The 19,219-nt window shown below is 42.6% G+C and overlaps 2 protein-coding genes across 13 annotated transcripts in view; one reads left to right on the forward strand and one right to left on the reverse strand.

Annotated features, from left to right (window-relative positions):
* Positions 1–5,469: 5,469 nt before the first annotated feature.
* GIN1 (gypsy retrotransposon integrase 1) lies at positions 5,470–18,021 on the reverse strand. Of its 4 annotated transcripts, none has more exons than XR_005261921.2 (9): positions 17,891–18,021; positions 14,661–14,806; positions 13,516–13,709; positions 12,104–12,409; positions 11,284–11,472; positions 11,023–11,187; positions 10,305–10,593; positions 9,099–9,207; positions 7,714–7,851 (listed from the first exon to the last, which is right to left on the reverse strand). XR_005261921.2 is itself a non-coding variant. In XM_027446122.3 (8 exons), exons 2-8 carry the CDS (start codon positions 14,797–14,799, stop codon positions 7,553–7,555), a joined length of 1,581 nt encoding a protein of 526 aa, XP_027301923.2. In that variant the 5' UTR covers positions 14,800–14,806; positions 17,891–18,021; the 3' UTR covers positions 5,470–7,552. The 4 variants fall into 4 exon arrangements, 2 of the variants coding, with proteins under 2 accessions (XP_027301923.2, XP_038027317.1); XR_005261920.2 differs by lacking the exon at positions 9,099–9,207 and adding an exon at positions 8,924–9,046 and having other exon boundaries at positions 7,718–7,851; XM_027446122.3 differs by lacking the exon at positions 9,099–9,207 and having other exon boundaries at positions 5,470–7,851.
* Positions 18,022–18,031: 10 nt separating this feature from the next.
* Positions 18,032–19,219, forward strand: part of PPIP5K2 (diphosphoinositol pentakisphosphate kinase 2) — a 51,233-nt gene continuing 50,045 nt past the window's right edge. For 8 of the 9 annotated variants that reach the window (XM_038171374.2, XM_072031524.1, XM_072031526.1 and 5 more), the window contains exon 1: positions 18,032–18,162. The gene's annotated coding sequence lies outside the window, so the exon portion shown is untranslated. Of the gene's footprint in view, positions 18,163–18,553; positions 18,684–19,219 lie in introns of those variants that run through there. The other variant, XM_072031530.1, reaches the window with a different exon arrangement.

Below are 19,219 nucleotides of genomic sequence, written 5' to 3' on the forward strand. Positions count from 1 at the left end.
TTGCTACACAAGTATTTGGAGAGGTGCATGGGAGAGCTATATCGGATGCAACTTGCAAGTTGCTCTAGATGTTTCTAAATACTAAACTGATCTTTTCTTCAGGTCCTTTCTGCTAGTGTTTCGATTAATTTGTTGCATGTGAAGCAACAGATTCTGCGAGTGATCCTTTGAGTGATTCCACTGGAAAAAAAAAAAAAAAAAAAAAAAAAAACATAAAAGACGTAGATGCAAATTTTTTTTAGGGACCTATGCCAAAAGTATCATTTTGACAATGCCATGGAACAATTTGTTCCTAGCAAATAGGCGTAACAGTTAAGCAAACTTGGTAAACAATTATTAATTGCTGACTACAATTAGTTTTCAAACTGACAAACATGAGAAACTAAAATATTTTTAGTATTATTATTAGAATGTAAAAGAAAAAGAAAAAAAAAAATGTAAGAAAGTAAGAATGGGGTATGGCAACCCATTTTCATAGCCATCACAAGCAATAGCAGGTTGAATCTGTTTTCTAATTACACAGGTGTTAAGAGCAGAATCCTGTCCCAGCCACTGCAGGTCCAGCCCACAGTGCTTTGATAACCACAACTGCCACAACGTTTGTTATTGCTTTCTTGGCTTGTCCTAAAGCTGCAGCTCAGGAGAGACTTGTTTACTTAATGCAAAGTTGTAATGCAAAAACAACTGTATCCCACAATGTTGCCATTTCTTTTTAAGTTGTGTCTCTTAAGTCCCACACTGCACCACTCACATTGAACTGCAGGGGTGGCTTTTTCCAGGCACTTCTCTGTGAGATTGTGATCACAGCCACCAAAATTCAATGGGTACTTAAAGGAGGCTGGATCTCAGGAAACTGCAAAGCTATACTGAATATTTGTCACCAGTGGCAGTTATGGTGTGAGCTACCTAGTGCTCCAGCAGACTATTTTGATACATAACTTACATGAAAGGTCAGTCATGCAGCATTCAAACAATGCTGGTTGCATTGCTCGCAGAAATACATCTATATCTCCATAATTATCTGGCTCCAGTTTCCATTCTGATGTTTCCCACGCCATCACCTGCCTAAGGTTTTGATGACTCCCTCTGCATGAAGAAGCAAACAGCCCGTGACACAAAAATGGCAGGCAGATGCCTGTGCTATTTCCCCAGGAACATTTCTACCTTTCAATCATACTTTATTTCTCCCTGCCCCTCCACACACAGATGCCTTTTAACTAGTCCTTGAGCTAGTGGCTGCCAGTGCCCCCAAACCAATGTGCCAGCAGGAGGCAGCGTGCTCCAGGTTGTGTTTAACCTGCTGGTGGCTTCCAGAACCTTCCTCCCATCGTTGTTTCCAAAGGATTTCCCTTCCCTACCTGCACTGAACTACAGCCCACTGACAAAATCTGAAATGTGTTGACTCAGCCAAATGCTAAGCCTGTGTGTATGGCTACAGTTTCATTTGAAGTAAGCATTAAATTGTTAATTCTTTTTCAGTTGACACGCTAAAACTGTTGTGTAACTACAGAGCCAGTGCCAAAACACCGATGTGCAGCCTTTTATGAGAGCATAGTCTGGGAAGGAAATGCCTTCCTGGAGAAACAGTTTTGGTAGCTGCCCTGCTTTCTCAGTGCCTCAGAGGCTGAGGCAGTGCCAGGCGCAGGGTGTGAAGGCCTCCAGGACAGGAGGCCACCCCATGACCATGCCAGGTACCTGGGCCCACAGAGCCTGAAAGTTAAACTAAATGGAAAAACTAAACTAAAATACTGCTGAAAGTTTGCTGAATCCTGTCGTGTTGCTACAGGAACAGTTCCTGCTCTTTTTCTAGGTCTTTAATCTGTGGAAATGATGGATGGCATCTGACAAGACAAACATTCAAAGTCAAGTTAATCCCTCTGATGGGGAACCCCGTGCATTATTAACCACCTATCACTGAAATTCTGCGCAAAATACAGAACTCATTTTTCTGTGGACTTTTTTTTTTCTAGGAGGCTTTCACTGCTGTGCCTGCCAGCTTTGTGAAGTTATGCTTATTTTTTTTTAGTATGCCTGAGAACTGACACGGTGCTATTCATTTTGTACAGAAGGCGGCAGTGAGGCGTATAGAGATTTAAGGCATAAATTGTCAAAAAATGTCAAATACTTTGAAGTACTGAGTTTGTGAAATCTGATTTGTTCCTTTTTAACCCACTTGCATATCACTTTATACATTCAAGGCACTGCTTCTTGCTGTCAGCTGCAGTTCTGAGTACTCCCTTCCTTCTGATCAAAGCTCAGCAATTCTTACCAAGCACCAGAAAAGGACCACATACATTACAACCTGTAAATTATGGAAAGTTTTATCCATGTGATTTGTGGGCCACTGCGCTGGCAATCTGCAGCAGGGCAGCACTGCCTTGCAGACAGAGATTGCTGCACTTCCTATGACCTGCCCTGCTCACAGCACAGCAATTTCTGCTACTGAAGCTGCTGCAGGTCCCTTCCTCACCATCACACTCCGCACAGCACCAGGGCAAGAAGCACTGCACAGACCACAGCCAGGAGCCCTGTGGTTAGACACCCAGACCTACCCTCAGAGCCTGCAGCAGTGCCTGCTACATGGGACAAATTCACAGGCAGCTCACACAACTCACATACAGTGGTTTGCACACTTACACAGCCCCATACTATGTTTGCAAGTGTAAAAGCACAGGAGAAAAGGAGAAGTGGCAGGGGAATGCACCTCTCAGGATTAGCAGTTCCTGCAGGCCTATATAGCAGGCCTAGCACTAGGCCCATAGGTCCTCCAATATGCGTAGAAGAGGTAAAACCTATTATCTCCTGGAGACACTGCTATTTCCCCCTCATTTATTCAGCCTTCTAATTGACGCGTCCGGTCTTACGGACTTCTAAGGTGCCATTTTCTTCTGTGGAATTCACAGGCAAGCAGCACGCTCTCAGGCCATGAGATGATGGACAGCTGCTGCTGTGCTGAGTTTCTGGCATTGGGGATGCTTGCGTGTTTTATTTTCAGGTACTCCAATAAGTTAATTGAAAGCATCCACTCAACTGCCATGAGAATAAAAATAAAATATTCCATTACTTATTTTGAAAATACCAAGGTTACTGTGCAAACAGATTTTGATGCTAGGTCATTAGAGAAATGATACAGCTATTAAAGGTCATTGAGACAGACAGATGTTGTACCCAAATGCATAAAGGAAACTTATCTATATCTCAAAAGCAGTATTTCCAGAAGATTTAACTGCTTATTGTGAAAAACAAATCATGACTCATCCGTCCTCCAGCAGGGAACATTCAGTTCTAGGGAGATGGAGGGAAAAAAAACTTTAAAATGTCAAGTATTGTCTGAAACTGGAATGGAAGAGCACTTTAGCAAAAAATGGGCAAATGCTACACAGAAGTTCAGGAAGTATTCAAATAAGAGAGGTATGTTTTTTATTTCATACTGAAACACTGTGAGTGCTTGCATAGAATACTTTTAGTGAAAGACTGTTGTTTTCTGGGATGTTTTAAATTTAATAAAATGGTGTGGTGGTTTTACCATGCTGGGCAGCTAAACCCCACAACCGCTCTCTCACTCCCCCTCTTCTTAGATGAAAATCTTTTTTAGAAGTAAAGCAAAGAACAACTCACGGGTTGAGATAAGGATAATTTAATTAAAGGGAAATAATAATAATAAAGATTATTATGAACTAAACAATTTAACTAAAGGGAAATAAAAAGGGAAAGGGGAAATTAAAAAAAAGTAGGAAAACAAACAAATAAAACAAATGAAGGCTATGTGGAAGTGCAGAGGAAAGAAATTACCCTCTACTTCCCACAAATGAGCAATGATTGACCACGTCCTTGAAGCAGGGCCTCAATGCATGTAGCTGGTGTTTGGGAGGAGGACCGACGTTTTCACCACAAGAGCCCACCCCTCCCCTCTTCTTCCTGTTTCCACCTTTTATTGCTGAGTGTGACACCACATGGTATGGAATATCCCTTTGGTTGGTTTAGGTCAGCTGCCCTGGTGATGTTTCTCTTCTCACTTTTTGCCCACCCCCTAGGAGGGTTAGGGAGAGGCCCGATGCTGTGCCAGTGCTGCTCAGCAGTAGACACAACACTGGTGTGATAACACTGCTGTTCCAGCTACAAGTGCAGAGCACAGCACTGTATGGGCTGCTGCAGGGAAAGTTAACATTCCAGCCAGACCCAGTACAAACAGGAGGTGGTAATTAGTGGTAGTAGCAAACCCAAAGGAAAAACGCTCATATTTCTGCTCTGGAAGAAACAAGGGAATTGTCAGTTCCTTCATGCTGTGCTCCCTTCTATTTCTCTTCTCTGAGAAAGAGGCCATAAGGGGGCACAAACTCTATGTGAAAACAGAATTTCCATGAACGCTTTTATAACAGTAGTCTTCCACTACTATCCCATCGTAAATCAGACCTGTGTGCCAGTGGAGAAGACGATTACAGATGGGCATTAGTAATTTTATACAGGTTGGTCAAAACATGAGCCAGAAGCAGGTGCTGACAACTCACTGTGGGCATAGGGACATGCTGAGGAGTGCTTCACTAGGCCAAGGTGTGAGGTTTCCCTCAGCTTACCAAGCACAGCATGCTGCTTGCTATGTCTCAGGTTTCCTGGTGGCATCTTTTTCTGTTTCCAGTGATTGCTTTTTGAGTTGCTAGCTTGAAACTCCTGTATTTTATTTCAATAAACCTCCCACGTGCAGAGAAGGTCTCATTTGGGAGCACCCAAGAGGCACTAATGGCTGCCTGTTAACACAGTATATCGCAATTACTAGGAAACCTGAATGATCAGCATTACACAGTTTGTTAAATAGTTGCTGTTTTTCCTATCCACTGCCAGTTTAGCATTTTATTTCTCTCCAATGTGGCTATAACAAGTACACAGCACTCGTTACCCCAGAGCTCCCCTGCACACCTACCACAGAAAAGGGCTCCACTGAACTGCGTCTGAATAAGGAACAGGGAAGGTAAAGCAAAAATATATATATAATTACATATATATTTCACACACACTTCATACACGCACATATATATTTCACACACACACAATGCATCCAACAATATAAAGCCATCCTAGCAGATGTTATTCTGGGTAGTGATCACTCTGGGTAGTAGAAGAAATAAAGGCAGATATGAAGGAGGAGGGATTGGTTTAAATAACCTGGGTCTCTGTTAAAGGATCTGGTAGCCACTGTTCTGGTTGCTCAGGGAAGGTTCAGGACTTGAATAGCCGCTGCCCATGAAACTGGGCACAGCACCTGAATTGGCTGTTCTGGAGAAAAAAAAAAATACTGTGTGACCACAGCGCTCACTACTGGTGGAAAAAATAAAATCCAAGTAAGGCCAATGCTCACAGTTACCAGTTACATCCCGTTTGCAAGCTTTTTTTTTTTTTTCTATTCAATGTTCAAATAGTTCAATGTAATTTCACAGAATTCCCTAGCTTTTTTTTTTTTTTTTTTTTTAAAACAACAACAACAACAACAACAAAGACAACAGGCATATTTCCCCAACCCTACCTTGACTGCACTAGAGCAGAGATCCGAAGAGCAGCAGTCCCCAGAGGGCGGCACAGCCTGCAGGTAGCAGCAGTTAATAAATATCTTCTGCTGCTGTCCACACCCACCGCAAATACTGTGTGCTGCATGCCATTCTGTACAGCCCACATCCCCAGTTGCCTCCCCGCAACTGCCTTCTCAGTCTCAGTGGGGAAAAAGTACCGAGAATTAAGCACTTTCGAGAATTAAGCACTTTCAGAGGGGTTTTAAGATCAGATGCTGGAATACCACCATTGTGCTGCGCTGTTCTTTTACACAGCTCAGGCCCATGACACTGTGGGCGTACTGCACAATGGGTGTGAATTTCTGCATAAGCTAGATATCTCATTAGCCTTGAGGACAAAGTCTTTTTACCTAAGATTAGCTGAAAACCCTTAATAAACAATACTTTCCTCTTCTAGATTTTGACAAAAGACAATAGCAATGCATCCAGCCATTTAAGCTAACTAAAAGCCACCTGTATTATGTCACATGACATCCAGCAGCAAAGATGACAGAATACAACTATTCAGAGAGCAAGATAAGCAAGTCCTCCTCAGCATCTGACATAAGTTGCTGCATTTCTAAATTCAGCTCTCTACTAGCATTCTTCCTCTTCCTGTCACTCCCCTATAAATAGAACCAGCTTGCCCTCATCAGTTTTACACGTGAAAGAGTTCCTGTTCACGTAACTTTAGCAGTAGATATGTTTTCATCTTACCATGAAATAGAGTCTTCCTTGCAGGAAGCCTGTAATAACTTCAGGAATTCAGAGAATAAGTAACGCTGGTCCTCACCTTTCCTAGAGAACTGTCAGCGGAAATCTCCAAACCCACGCTAGATCTGGGAAGAAGTCAGGGAAATCAGATGTTTGTGAGGAAAGCACAAATGAATGCTGACCACTGCTAAGATTCTGCCACGTGTGAGGAACTGAAATTGCTCTCCTTAGCAGAGCTTTGATGAGCAGGGAGCAGCTAAAGCCACACTGTTTCATGTCCAAAATACTCGCTGTATTTGATTTTGACGGCTTTACTGTTTTGTGAGATCTTAGAGCGGTGGGTTAGACTACAAATTAAAACCTGTGAAAGTCATAGAATCATAGAATATCCTGAGTTGGAAGGGACCCTTAAGGATCATCAAGTCCAACTCTTGACACCGCACAGGTCTACCCAAAAGTTCAGACCATGTGACTAAGTGCACAGTCCAATCTCTTCTTAAATTCAGTCAGGCTCGGTGCAGTGACCACTTCCCTGGGGAGCCTGTTCCAGTGTGCAGCCACTCTCTCTGTGAAGAACTTCCTCCTGATGTCAAGCCTAAACTTCCCCTGCCTCAGCTTAACCCCGTTCCCGCGGGTCCTGTCGCTGGTGTTAATGGAGAAAAGGTCTCCTGCCTCTTGACAAGTCCAAGCTTGCAGCTTCTCAGAAAGAATGAGAAACAGTTCTTTCACAAGAAAATGACAACATAATCTTCTTTACATTTGTACAGGGGAGAAAAAAAATATTTTAAGTTGCTTAGATCATATTTATCCCACAATACGTCTGCATATTAGCAATGAGTCAGGAGTCAAGTAAGGATTAATGAAAACATCATTACTGTGAAAGGATGTGCTGTGTCCTGAGAGGGTGACAGTAGGGTTGGGCCATATTGCCATTTTACCAGCAAAAATTGGAATTCAAATGCACAATGAAAACTACTTACACTTTCACTAAGTTGGGACAGTACTTCTGGTACTCAAGTGATTACTTCTCAATGCCCACGTAAATTAACCACTTACACTTAAGAACACTTACAGTGTTCTTAAATTCAAACAGTAGTAGAACATGTGCTTTTACTAGGTTGTGCCTACATTTTGTTAACAGAGTGATTGTTTCTTAATGCCCATATAAATTAACCACTGAATACCTGCAGTATTCTTAAATTCATAGAGTAAAGTGGATTTGGCTGAGGAATTTAGAACTGTTCAGTATGCCACAGGCACTCCAAACTGCCACTGAACTATGACAGGAGACCGTTTGCTTAAGTGTCTTCTATCTTGGTCGGAAGTGTCCAGCAAGGTGAAGGCCATTGCTCTGGCTTTGCATTGTTTGGTTCAATGCAATGATCTTCTGTTGCCTCAGACTGATGTTTGCCATCTGTTGGATCTTGGTCTTTGCAGGCTGAAGGTGGCATTTGCGCCGCAGACATGACACCTCTTGCATAGGTGTTGATTTCCCCTTCAGCGATAGGGTCTTGCTGGCTTGGAGTATATGATCTTTCAGATACACCAATGTAGTCATGGTCAACAACTACTGCACCTTGTAAGAAGTAGTGGTTGTCTGCAAAATAAAAGTACCCATTAAAGTAGATGCTCCTAGTTTACTGAAAGCCATACTTAAAATGATAGTGAGTTGCCAACTTACTTTTCAAAACTATTTTTGTAAGATAAGAAAGTTTGAGTGGCAGGAATCTGATTACATGGTGCTAATTTCACTAAGCACCAAATATTTGGTTGCATCTCATATATCCATAAAATAATGCTTGCAGTACTTCATGTTAAGAAGGAAAGGTCACCTTTTTTCTTCTTTTTTTGCTATGTCAGTGGACTAGCTTGAGGCCTGTCATAGTCAGCTACTGAACTAATAATACCAAACAAGAACAGGCATGCGGATTCTTTCATGTTGTACACCAACTCACAAAGTAATGTGTCATCTCCTAACTATTGCTGGGAAATCACAATTCAAAACAATAGACTTTAAGAAATAAAAAAGAAATAAAACAGTTTTATAGAATGTAAAGGCCATAATGTTGATTGCTGCTGTACGGTACTATTGAACTTTTCTTCTATCTAACATATGCTTGCTATGTTTGATTTTTCCAAGTGAGTTCAAATAAAATAAAAATAGTCTGACCAGCCAAATTAAATGTGTAAGTGTCCTCATGGGGTTTATACTTTTGTTTTGGAAGATGACTTAGGGCAAACTTTCTTGCTCAGATGAGGACCCTTATGTCAAATCAAGTATTTTAGGGGCTACAAATTCCTCCGCAAGTTATGTTTCTCAACAGATGTGTCCTCAATCTGAAGTGCAAAGTATTTGCACTTCTGAATTGTCTGAGCACTGGAACCACTGGGATTCTATTGAGATTAATATTTAAAATAAACCACACTCAAGAAAAAATATTGCTTCGGACACACAGATGTACATATGTACATCTGCATGGTGTCCTGCAACCTCTACTAGGCTATACAAACATCTGGCTAGCAAGCAACAACCCAGGTCCACACAGACTTTTAATCTGCAATGCCTATACAAAGAGCATATATCAATGCACTGACTCAAGAGTTATCTTTAGGTCAAGATTATTACAAAAGGTTTGAAAAATACCTTGCTTCTATTTGCCCTTTCTTACCTGCAGAAGATTTTCAAATCATGTAAAATATAAGCACTCCATTTCCAGGACTTGTCTTTCCTGCTTAAAAAGTTTAAATCCACGCTTCTAGTGTTATACAGAGAAGATACGCTGCTCCAAAATCTGAAGTGTAAGCAAAATACTTAATAACACCTACAGGCCATAGATACCTCACCTAAGATGCACTTTTTCCACATTCCGAAGTCATTGCAGCAGCTGGAGAGGACCTGCCTGCAGGACACGTGTGTGACTTCCTCCATACAGCTCAGTAATTCAGCAAAGAGCTGGAAGATGCAGAATGAGACGCAGAGCAGTGTCCAGGAGAAGCAATGTGACACTGCTGTTCTTGTTTACTCAAACTGCAATGGAGGCTGACAAGTGGCCTCAATACCAGCTTCCTATGTGAAATTCCAGAATTAGTTTCAGCTTTGCAAGCTCCTCAGTTTTAGGAGGTGATGGGAGAGGTGGCTGTCTCAATGCAGTTTATGCATTTTGAAGAATCAGGACTTAACCACACATGCCAAGAGGGTAGGAATTTCATTTCAAGAACCCTGAACAACAAAGCAGTTCTGAGACAAAAGTCTTCCGAACACTAAGTACTTGTTTTATTCCAAATGCCTGAAGTGACCCAAAGATAGCATCAGTAGAAAAGAAACAGCTGCTGTTGTTTGATTAAAGCAGCACCATTGCTAAAGAGTACACTGAATGTGTAAGAGTAACATTGTCAGTTGATTTCCCAAGTGTTTGGGAATTTCCGCAAATTCTACTTTTGAGCATGACATTTTATTGCTCTGGGACAAGAAATCCGTTTACCTCTTCAGTACCGAAACTTAAAACTAACTCTTCAAAAATCAGCTCTGAGGTAGTCTTTGTTTAAGGTTTTAGCAAATAGGCCGTTTTTGTTGCTCAAAAATAAAACCTAAACAGGTACCATATATACTAGTCAGATAAGGCAAAAGAAATTACATTTCCATTGCATGAGGAAAATGAATGCGAATCCTGTCTATATCAAAACAGGAACATAGGAGTTAAAAAATGCTCTTTGAATATAGTTCAGCTGAATTATACTTCTCACATGTTTTGGCCAGCCAGCATTAACAGGGCCAAACCACATATTAAAAGCAACTGTAATGGAAACTATTTTTAAACAGGCTTTAAACATGATTCATTAGCTCTGTTCCATGCTCTGCATAGGTTTAAAGCCACTCACACTCACTGCTCTCATTACTGAAAATTGATTACAGTAATTACTACCCAGTGGTTTAATTCACACTAGTGAGTGAATGATACTTGCTCACTACCTCACCTAACACCATGACAGGAAAACTTAACAAAAATACATACAAACATATACACGCACATAAAATACACACGTATATACCTTTTTCATTGGACCCTCTTATGTATGGCTTGAGGTGAGACATCTTGATGGGTCTTTTCAACCTGGATCCTGTAGCATCTCTTAAAATTGCACATCCATTATCTGTGATATAATCTATAATACATGGACCAACCCATTCTGACTGGAAACGACCATCTTTCCACCAGTTTTTTCTTTGTCTGAGAACTTCATGACCAACTTTAAGTTGAAGGGTATTTAATTGCTTTGTCTTCTTTTTGACAGTGATTTTGTTTCTGGTTTTCTGTTCATCTGAAGAGGTTTTCTCCACCTGCAAAAGATATAGATATGAAGTACATTTCCTTTTTCCAGAAGTAATCATGTATTTTCATAACATTGGTTAATAATGCAATATCAAAAATATCAGATGTCTTTAGACGTGTGTAATTCATAATGCGTAAAGCTGGAGAGTTCTGTAGAAGGGGATTTTATCTTCATGTTTTAAGTCCATAGGCAATATTTTTCAGCTTCCATGCATACGCAGCCCTCAAAGTCAAACATGAATCTCCTGGAAATAGGTCTCCTCTCAAGTTTACTCCTTCCACATGCATACAAGCATATGTATGCTGGAATCTATGGATCCCAGGCCAAAGAGAAGAAAAAAAATGTATTGCTAAAGGTTATACTTTGAACCTCAAGTCTTTCCATCTTCTCTCTCTTCTGTCCCCATCCTAGGAAAATTTGAAATTATACCATTTACCTGACAGTCTGAGGTTTTCTCTTCTTCCAGTGCTTGACTGGCTCTTTTGGTTGCTTCAAATATTTTGGCAAACATATTGTCTTCTTCCATACATACATTCATTGGTTCAACAACGTATGGGTTACGATTAAACATTTGGAAATAGGGAGTGGTTTGATCTGGCTCCTGTTTAAGTGGGGAGTAAAAAGCAAGCAAATTTAACATACCATTTTGCAGGTATTTTGGAGGACTTCAGTCAAAAAAGGAAGAACTTCGACTTACCAGATTAGTCAAATTGAATGCATAGGCAATAGCTGACAGATGTTCATCCCAATCATTTGGATGGTCTGTGCAGTATTTGTTAAGGAAAGCTTTGATTGTCTTGCATGTTCTTTCATTAACTTCATCAGTCTGAGGATAAGACAATACTATTTGTTTCATTCCAAACAGCGCAAATAGTTCTTTGTTTATCTTAAAAAGAAAAAGAAGACAATTATTGAAAGTTTCTACCTACTTTGTTGGTAAGATGATGGCCAAGCAAAACTCTTCTATACATATACATAACAGTCCAGACTTAGGAATGAGAGCTAAAGGAATCAGTATAGCTCTGGAGCCAGTAATAGATGGTTTCTAAAAGCACTTCTGCCACTAACACAATTTGTCATTTTTTCCATATCATAGCCTCATGATTTCATGATCTCTGAAGGGATCAAAGAGTGAGTAATTCTTCTTTATCACTGTATCTAAGGATATTTTTGACATTGGCCTATCTGCTATACTGAGCAATATGAAATACTTGACAGATGAAATACAGCAACATGTCGGTATGTGGAAGCTTGAGCCACTCCAATTAAGTGGCAAGATACACATTATGCATTTTTTGCTCTTTACCAAACGAAAACATCCCTGGGAAATGATGCATAATATTACAATTGCAAATAATCAATTTGTCAATTTCTGAACCTACTTTTTTTTGATTAAAGAAAATAAACATTTGGGTATCAGATTTATTTTTTTTTCCCACAAGAATGGCCTAAAATTATTATGGGGAAAAAAAATATTTTTCTCAAAACAAACAAACGAAACCTATGTAAAGACATACCTGATGAGCAAGCTCCTTCCCTTGATCAATAGGCATTTTTTGAGGTGGTCCATATAAGAAAAATACACTGATGATTGCCTTAGCAATTTCAGCTGCTGAAGTGTCATGCAGAGGCAAAATAACAGCCCATTTTGTGAACAAATCTATCATGATTATGATATACTTGTGGCTTCTGTTGGTAACATTAAAAGGTCCCACTAGGGCTACAGTGACTGCTGTCCAGGGGTCCTCTGCTTTGATAGGGTGTGGTTTGGGCGTGGTGGTGGTTGTATTCTTTGCCACTTGGCAATGCTGGCATGCATATACCTAGTGCAGAAACCAGGGGAGATGCTATCAATAAAAAGTGATGTAGAAGGTTTACAACAACAAAATATCATAAATCTCCATTATTTCTCTCTAGGTCAGGTCAGACCCAGGCAATGTCAGATGAACTCGTTTTATCTTTCCCTATGATTTTTTGTCATTAGGTTTTTCAGCCCCAGGATAAAAACAAAACAAAACCAAATAGTGAAGGCCAGGAAAAGGAAATGCACAGCAGTTCAGGATGAACTGTGCTCATCCTGAAAGCACTGTGCTCTTTCAAGTCCATAGTATAAACTTTAAAATGATCATCTGTAAATACTAAAGGAAGTATGAAACATCTGGATTGAAAGGAAAAAAATCCCAATAATTTCCCTTTTGGTTCTACTGAGTATGCTGTGGCTGTCAAACATTGGCAGTAAGCACCATCTGCCATACAGAACACGGGTCAGCTTGAGCTACAGGACAGAACCAGACTTTTCTAAGTCTGAAGCGAAAGCAAAGACACATTTTCAGTTCATGTTACAGTTGCGCATGGACTCTAAATACTTAGGTGATACAGCAAGCTGATAGCAGCAATAATTTTGCCACAAGGAACATTTTTACATAGGGCTTGCTCATGGATCAAGTTCTGCCTAGGGATTATGTGAACATGTATTTGGGTGAAGGAGAAGGAACAGTCCTAAGCATCAATTTGCTTACCTGCTTCCCAAACCTACTTTGAAGGCAGAAGCCAATTTTCATCTGCCAGCAGCCACTCTGGCCAGCTGTACACTGCAGGGATGGTACACTGCATCTTAATGAAGATAGGCAATACAGCTTGCTAAAGAAATCCCTCCCAAAGACCCCATGTGACCTGCATACTGAAATGCAGTATGGCTCCCTACCATTGGCTAACATATTGCAAATTACAAGGTCAATAATAAAAGAAAAAAGAAAAATAAAAACAAAGCACTGTGCTTCGGCATACAGTCAATTTAAAGTTTGATTGTTAGCTTATGTTTCCTCATCATGAAGCAGTATGGGTGATTACTGTATCAAAGTCATATGATTACAAAATGCTTGCAACACAGACTACATTAAAAAAATATCCTGTAGCTATGAAACCATACCCACTGTTTGACATCATTTGTTATAGAGGTCCAGTAGTAATTAGATTCCACTAAGGTCAGTGTCCTTGATATACCGTGATGTGTGCCTGCAGCATTTTCATGGCATTTCGCAAGCACCTTTTTCTTCTCTTCATCTGAAACAATTACCAGGCGCATTTGTTTTCTGTCTTTTCCGACATAGAACAATTTATTTTCTGGAAGAAAAATACCAGGAAGTTATACATGAGTGCTTTGCCTTCTGCAGTTGTTTAGTTTAGTAAACTACTGGGCATGACCCAGTATACAATTTAGTAAGCCATCTTCATTTTACCTTTGCGTGAAAGTAGGGTGTTTTTTTTGTTTGTTTGTTTGTTTTGGTGTTTTGTTTGTTTTTGTCTGTGTGTTTGTTTGAATTTTCTTTTTAACTATTTTCTCCCAAGAGCCAAGCATTCACCAGTATTTATTAACCTGGACATGAGGTGTTACAAGGTCAAATCAGACTGCAAACTATGGTCTCATGGAAAGTCCATCAGAAACTACACCTAGTGCTGGGAGTGAGAAGGGAACGCAGGACGTGTTATGAGGCATATTGCCTCTCTGCCAAGTAACTGTACATTGTGATCCTCAGCTTTAACTCCTTCCTGCTCTTTTTCTCTGAGAAGGCTGGGCAGGTTTGATGGGATTGAGAGCACAGAGCAAACCACCAAGGCTCAATACCTGCAGATTTCTTCCTGAGGATACAACAAAGCTAGGGTGGGTGTGGAAGCTCCAAGGTGACAGACAGCAAACCCATGCTTGCATTGCTGCCCACATCCATGGTGCTCCAGCACAGGGTCAAATGTTCCCTGTCAATAGCTGCAGACCAGGGCTTGTCCTCCTGTAGTTCTATGAATCATGGGTTGCAATGGATACAAATCTGGTATCCAAAACAAGGCTTGGCTTTCAGACAGATACATAAAACCTTTCCAGTAAGGACTCATGCAGGTAGTGTTTCTGCAAACATTCTGTTATATATTAACGTGGGATAGGCAGCCTGTGTGTTTCATGAAGGATGTACATTAACATCACGGCATGCTGCAGAGCAAGATAGCACTTTCAATTTTTGTATCCGTAAATCTTCGTCTAAAAAATTAAAATTTCCAATTAGTTTGAAATAAGATGTTTACCTTTGAAAACAAATTTTTTGGCTGCTCTCCTGATTCCACTTCTTTCACTTGATAACGTGGTGGGATGATATTCCCCCGTTCTTTTGTAGTATTCAATCTGCTTCAGGTGGAGGCCACCATTTTTTCCACTGCGTACCATTGCTAACCTGCACAAAATGCACAATATTTGTCAGACGGAGCAACTGCCACAGCAGCATATCTTCAAGTTTCTCCTAGTTTAGGCTAGTTTTACTGGATTACTGTAGTTAGACAGAGGTATCCTGATAATGCAGCATGTTGACTGATCCAATTGAGCTCTCTCTCCAGAAAGCTTAGGGCAGCTGTATTTTAATCCCATGAATTGCTTCGTATCTTTCAAGCTTTGTGCCCCTGAGAGCATATCACACCACACACTGCACTGCTTTTGATAACCCATGCTGTCATCAACATGAGAGATAAGGATAAGGAACACTATTGAGCACGCTACTTTGTTGCATACAAAGTTAGTTTTGTCAATGTATAATTTAAAACTTCTGAATGATGGAGTCTTCCACTGTATTCATTACAGAGTGGGGAGGAAAATGAGACCAGAAAGAAATAACTTTTCTTATTCTTAAACATTTGGATAGTTTCCCATACAGGTGTGCTGGGGATTAAATGTGTCCAAATAGACACCCTGATGAGAAAACAGACAAATAGGAGAAACGAACTCCCCAGACAGAGACTGACAAATTTATTTTCATCATTAATTCGTCTGACAACTGGATTCTGAAGTCCCAAACGTGCTTCTGCACATAAGTAGACAGTTAATTCCCTGACATGGGCTGACTGTTCTGATCATATTAATAAACTAAAATATCATTAGTAAAATGCGTCATTGGCACAGGAAAAGTTTAGGTCTACCACAAGTAGCCTCAAAATAATTATCAATTAATGATAGGCAGACATATTCATGCAGACACTGTGTGATTTCAGGGTTGTTTTTTGTTGTTGTTGTTTTTTAAGATCTGCTCCTGTATTAATAAACTAGTAGATGAAGCAGCTCTTTGATCCTGCTCTAATTGCCTCCTACAAGAGCAGGATCAGACTTGGAGTCTGCCATGTCATAATTTTTTAATGAATGCTGGTTATCCAGAGCATTCGCCAAATTTCTTCCTTATCTTTGCAGTGTCCCAAGACTACACAGCATGGCAATGCATAGCCTGCTAAAAGCAATAATCAGGCTGTCTGCCCTATCTGCTAAGTGGCACATGATTGTAGGGATAATGACAATATCCAGTCACTCCAGCATCCATGCAATTTCATCATGCAGTGATGCTATTTGAAAGATTAATGTGTAAGTCGGGATATTTATTTTCCAATTTTGAGATTCTCACCTGCCTTTACTACACCGGGAATTGGAAAGAGGTAAAGAGCTCTACTGTGATTATGTCTGCTTTTAGTCACACTGTTTCTCCCAGAAAGTAAAATGCTGTATGTTATTTATAGAATATCATATTCCTCGTATATAGCTGGGCTGTGTTATCAACGTCAAATGAATGCCAGGAACTTCACATTCAAGCAATGACAAGACCTTTGCCCCACTGAATACTTTGTTTTACATAACCAAGACCTGTCTTTCGCAAACAGCCAAGTCTCTTGTCATTCAACATTACAATTTGAAAGCAAAATTCTCCTAATTGAGAGAACTCGTACAGATAAAACGCTTAGCAGTACAACCCTCTCTACCAGGAAAGAGGGTGTTTCAGAATAGGAAGGAGTGAAGCCAGAACATGGCACTGTTTCTAGCAATTTTGGCTGGCAGAGCAGTTTCTTGGAAACTGATAGTACAAGCCAAAGCTGATAGTACAAGCCAAAACACTTGACAGAGTTGGTAAATTGGATAAGAGCAGGAAGGAAGGTGAGGCTACCATGATAAAAGTATTATTTTTGTTGTTTTAAAGCAGTTGATTAACTAGCATATCTGATAAGAAAAGATTATTTTAACTGTTCTTTACCAGCACTCTATCTGCAAGGGATATGCACTTAAGCTTCGCTCAGGGCTTCTCCTGAAAGTGAATCAGCAGTTACCCAAGCACATCTGGAAGTCAAAAGTAGCTAGGTATTATTCCTCACTGAAATACTGGGATAATGGACCATTTTGGTTTAACAGATTTTCACACATTGCAAGAAAACACATTCCAGAACAGCCTGTATTCTTCCTGTAGTTTTTGCTTATTGTGCATGTCTTGCTTGAGGCAGTGAATGTTCCCTGTGCAGCACATGGCTGTGGGCTCTAAAAAAATTAACAATGTTGCACATCCAGAAGATACATCTGAGCAGGACCACAGCTCTTTTCAGCTGAGGAGAAACTGTCTTCATTCCTGCTGTGCCAGTTTCTGCTATAAAAACTGGGTGGAGTGCACATAAGCCAGGGAAGAAAGAACACATTATGTAGCATCCACATGCATCTAGTGTACCGAACAGGAACCTAAAGCAACTGATTTAAGTACTGGAGCAGATTGCTGGATCACTGCCCAGAAGGGAGACATTCAGAGTGCTTCCTGCCTGTATATTTGGTTTCCTGTGTTCCTGCTTATTTTTCCCCCCAATGCTAAGGTCTTTATGGTTTGTTTTGCTCTATCCTAGGAAAAAAAAAGTAAATCTGAAGACAAGTTACATGATCTTCCAGTTTTATTTTAGAATAAATAATTGCGACAGGTAATTCACGTGCTACCTCTGCCATTACTTGTATGTGGGACTCTATAAAAATGGCATAATTATACAGGTGCTAATCAGTTCTCAACACCTTTTAAGGAGGACGAGAAAGCAGAAGGTGGAAGTTCCCTATAACTCTTTGTTTCAGCATCTCAGCCAAAGCAGTTGTGGCTCCCGACACTCGGCTAATTCGCTTTAGTAACTGCGCGGCGGTTTCCAGCCCCGCAGCCAGCACCCCCGGCCGCACCTTGCGGCACCAGGGCGCCACGGGGGGCTGCCAAGATGGCGCCGCCCGCCCGCGGCCATGGCAGCCCACCGAGCGGGAAGAGACCCCCGCCGCCCCCTCCCGCCACGCCCTGCAGACTACAATCCCCACAATGCACCGCGCCGCCCTCAGTCACCGCCCCGCCCACGCCGGGTGCGGGCATCTCAGCGCGGCGAGATCCGCGCATGCGCAGAGCGGCGCCGATGCGATCTTTTTTTCCTTGCCCCCGCCGCGCCGCGCCCCCGGGCCCCCAACCGGCCGCGGGGCGCCGCCGCCGCCGCGCACTCACCGGCTGCAGCCCAGGTACCGCGGCCGCTCCCCTCCGCCCTGCTCAGCGCGGCGGCCGCTGCCCCTCAGGCGGGACTTATGTGGCGCCCCCGGAAGCTCGGCGGCGGCGGCGGCTGCGGCCACGATGGGGCGGGGCGGGGGCGGGGCCCACGCCGCGGGGGGCGGGGTTGCGGAAAGAGCGCGGGCGCTCGTGCACGGGCACGGGAACGAGCACGGGGCGGTGGCGGCTCCTCCATGGGAGGGGGGCGGGGGCGGCGCCGGCGCCACGCGCAGGTGAGGCGAGGCGAGGCTGGCGGCGGTTGGGGACCGTTGGGGGCCGTTGGCGGCGGTTGGGCGGCCCTCAGAGCGCCCGCCCCTCCTCGTCCCGGTCCCCCCCAGCGCCGCAGTGCCCGAGGCTCGGGCCGTGACAAAGCCGCGCGGGGCTGCAGCCGGTCCTGGCGGGGCGCGACCGTGCGAGGAGCGTGGGGCTGGGGGGCGGCTCCCGTGCGCTGTCTGGGCGGTGCTCCGGGCCGCTGCGGTGAGAGGGGAGCGGGCCTGCAGGGGCTGCCGGGGCCGTGCGGCTGGGCTGAGCTGGGCTGGGCTGAGCTGGGCTGGGCTGGGCTGGGCTGGGCTGGGCTGGGCTGTCGCATCTCCGCGAGTCGAAAGTCGGAGAAAGAGGCGCCTCTGCCCGCCAGAAGGCGGAGGAGGGGCTGTTTTCGCGGTCTCGAATCGGGTCTCCGACAAAAGGCGTCCTCCCCTCCGAACGTCCAGAGTCGCTGCGAGCAGAGGTGGCTGCGTGCGGTGTGTTCGGCCAGGTTTGGGTGGGGAATGAACGGGGCGGTTCGTGGCATGGAGGATTTCTGCGCCGTGGCTGTGCGGGAGCGCTAGCCATGCATGCCGAACCTCAGTTTGTTTGCCTGTTTTAAAAAGTTCTCCTTTTCTGTCTCGAAGGGAGGACAGTGATGTTCAGCAGAATGCTTTTTTTTTTTTTTTCTTTTCTCTTAAGGTAGTTCTGGCTCTTGTGTTGAATTATTTTACTGGTTGATTTTCCCATTTCAACTCTCCAACTGCTGAGGGGTTGAAGGCTGTGGTAAATGCAGTATTCGGGGTGCCTCAATTTAAAACTCTGAGTAGGTTTCAGCAGGCCTCCATGCACATGCAGAAGAGTAGTACTTTTAAACAATGAGATGTTAGGAAAAAAACGATTCTGCAAGTGAATAATTTGATGAGGGAAAGATATTTGCGTTGAAAAGATATTTCACTTTAACGCTAAATGTCTAGAAATATTTTGCTTAATTGCAGAATCACTAGGAAGGAAATGAAACATGGGTAAGTCAGCCAACAGGTAACT

This window comes from Anas platyrhynchos, chromosome Z, assembly GCF_047663525.1.
Source record: "Anas platyrhynchos isolate ZD024472 breed Pekin duck chromosome Z, IASCAAS_PekinDuck_T2T, whole genome shotgun sequence".
Classification (NCBI taxonomy): Eukaryota; Metazoa; Chordata; class Aves; order Anseriformes; family Anatidae; genus Anas; species Anas platyrhynchos.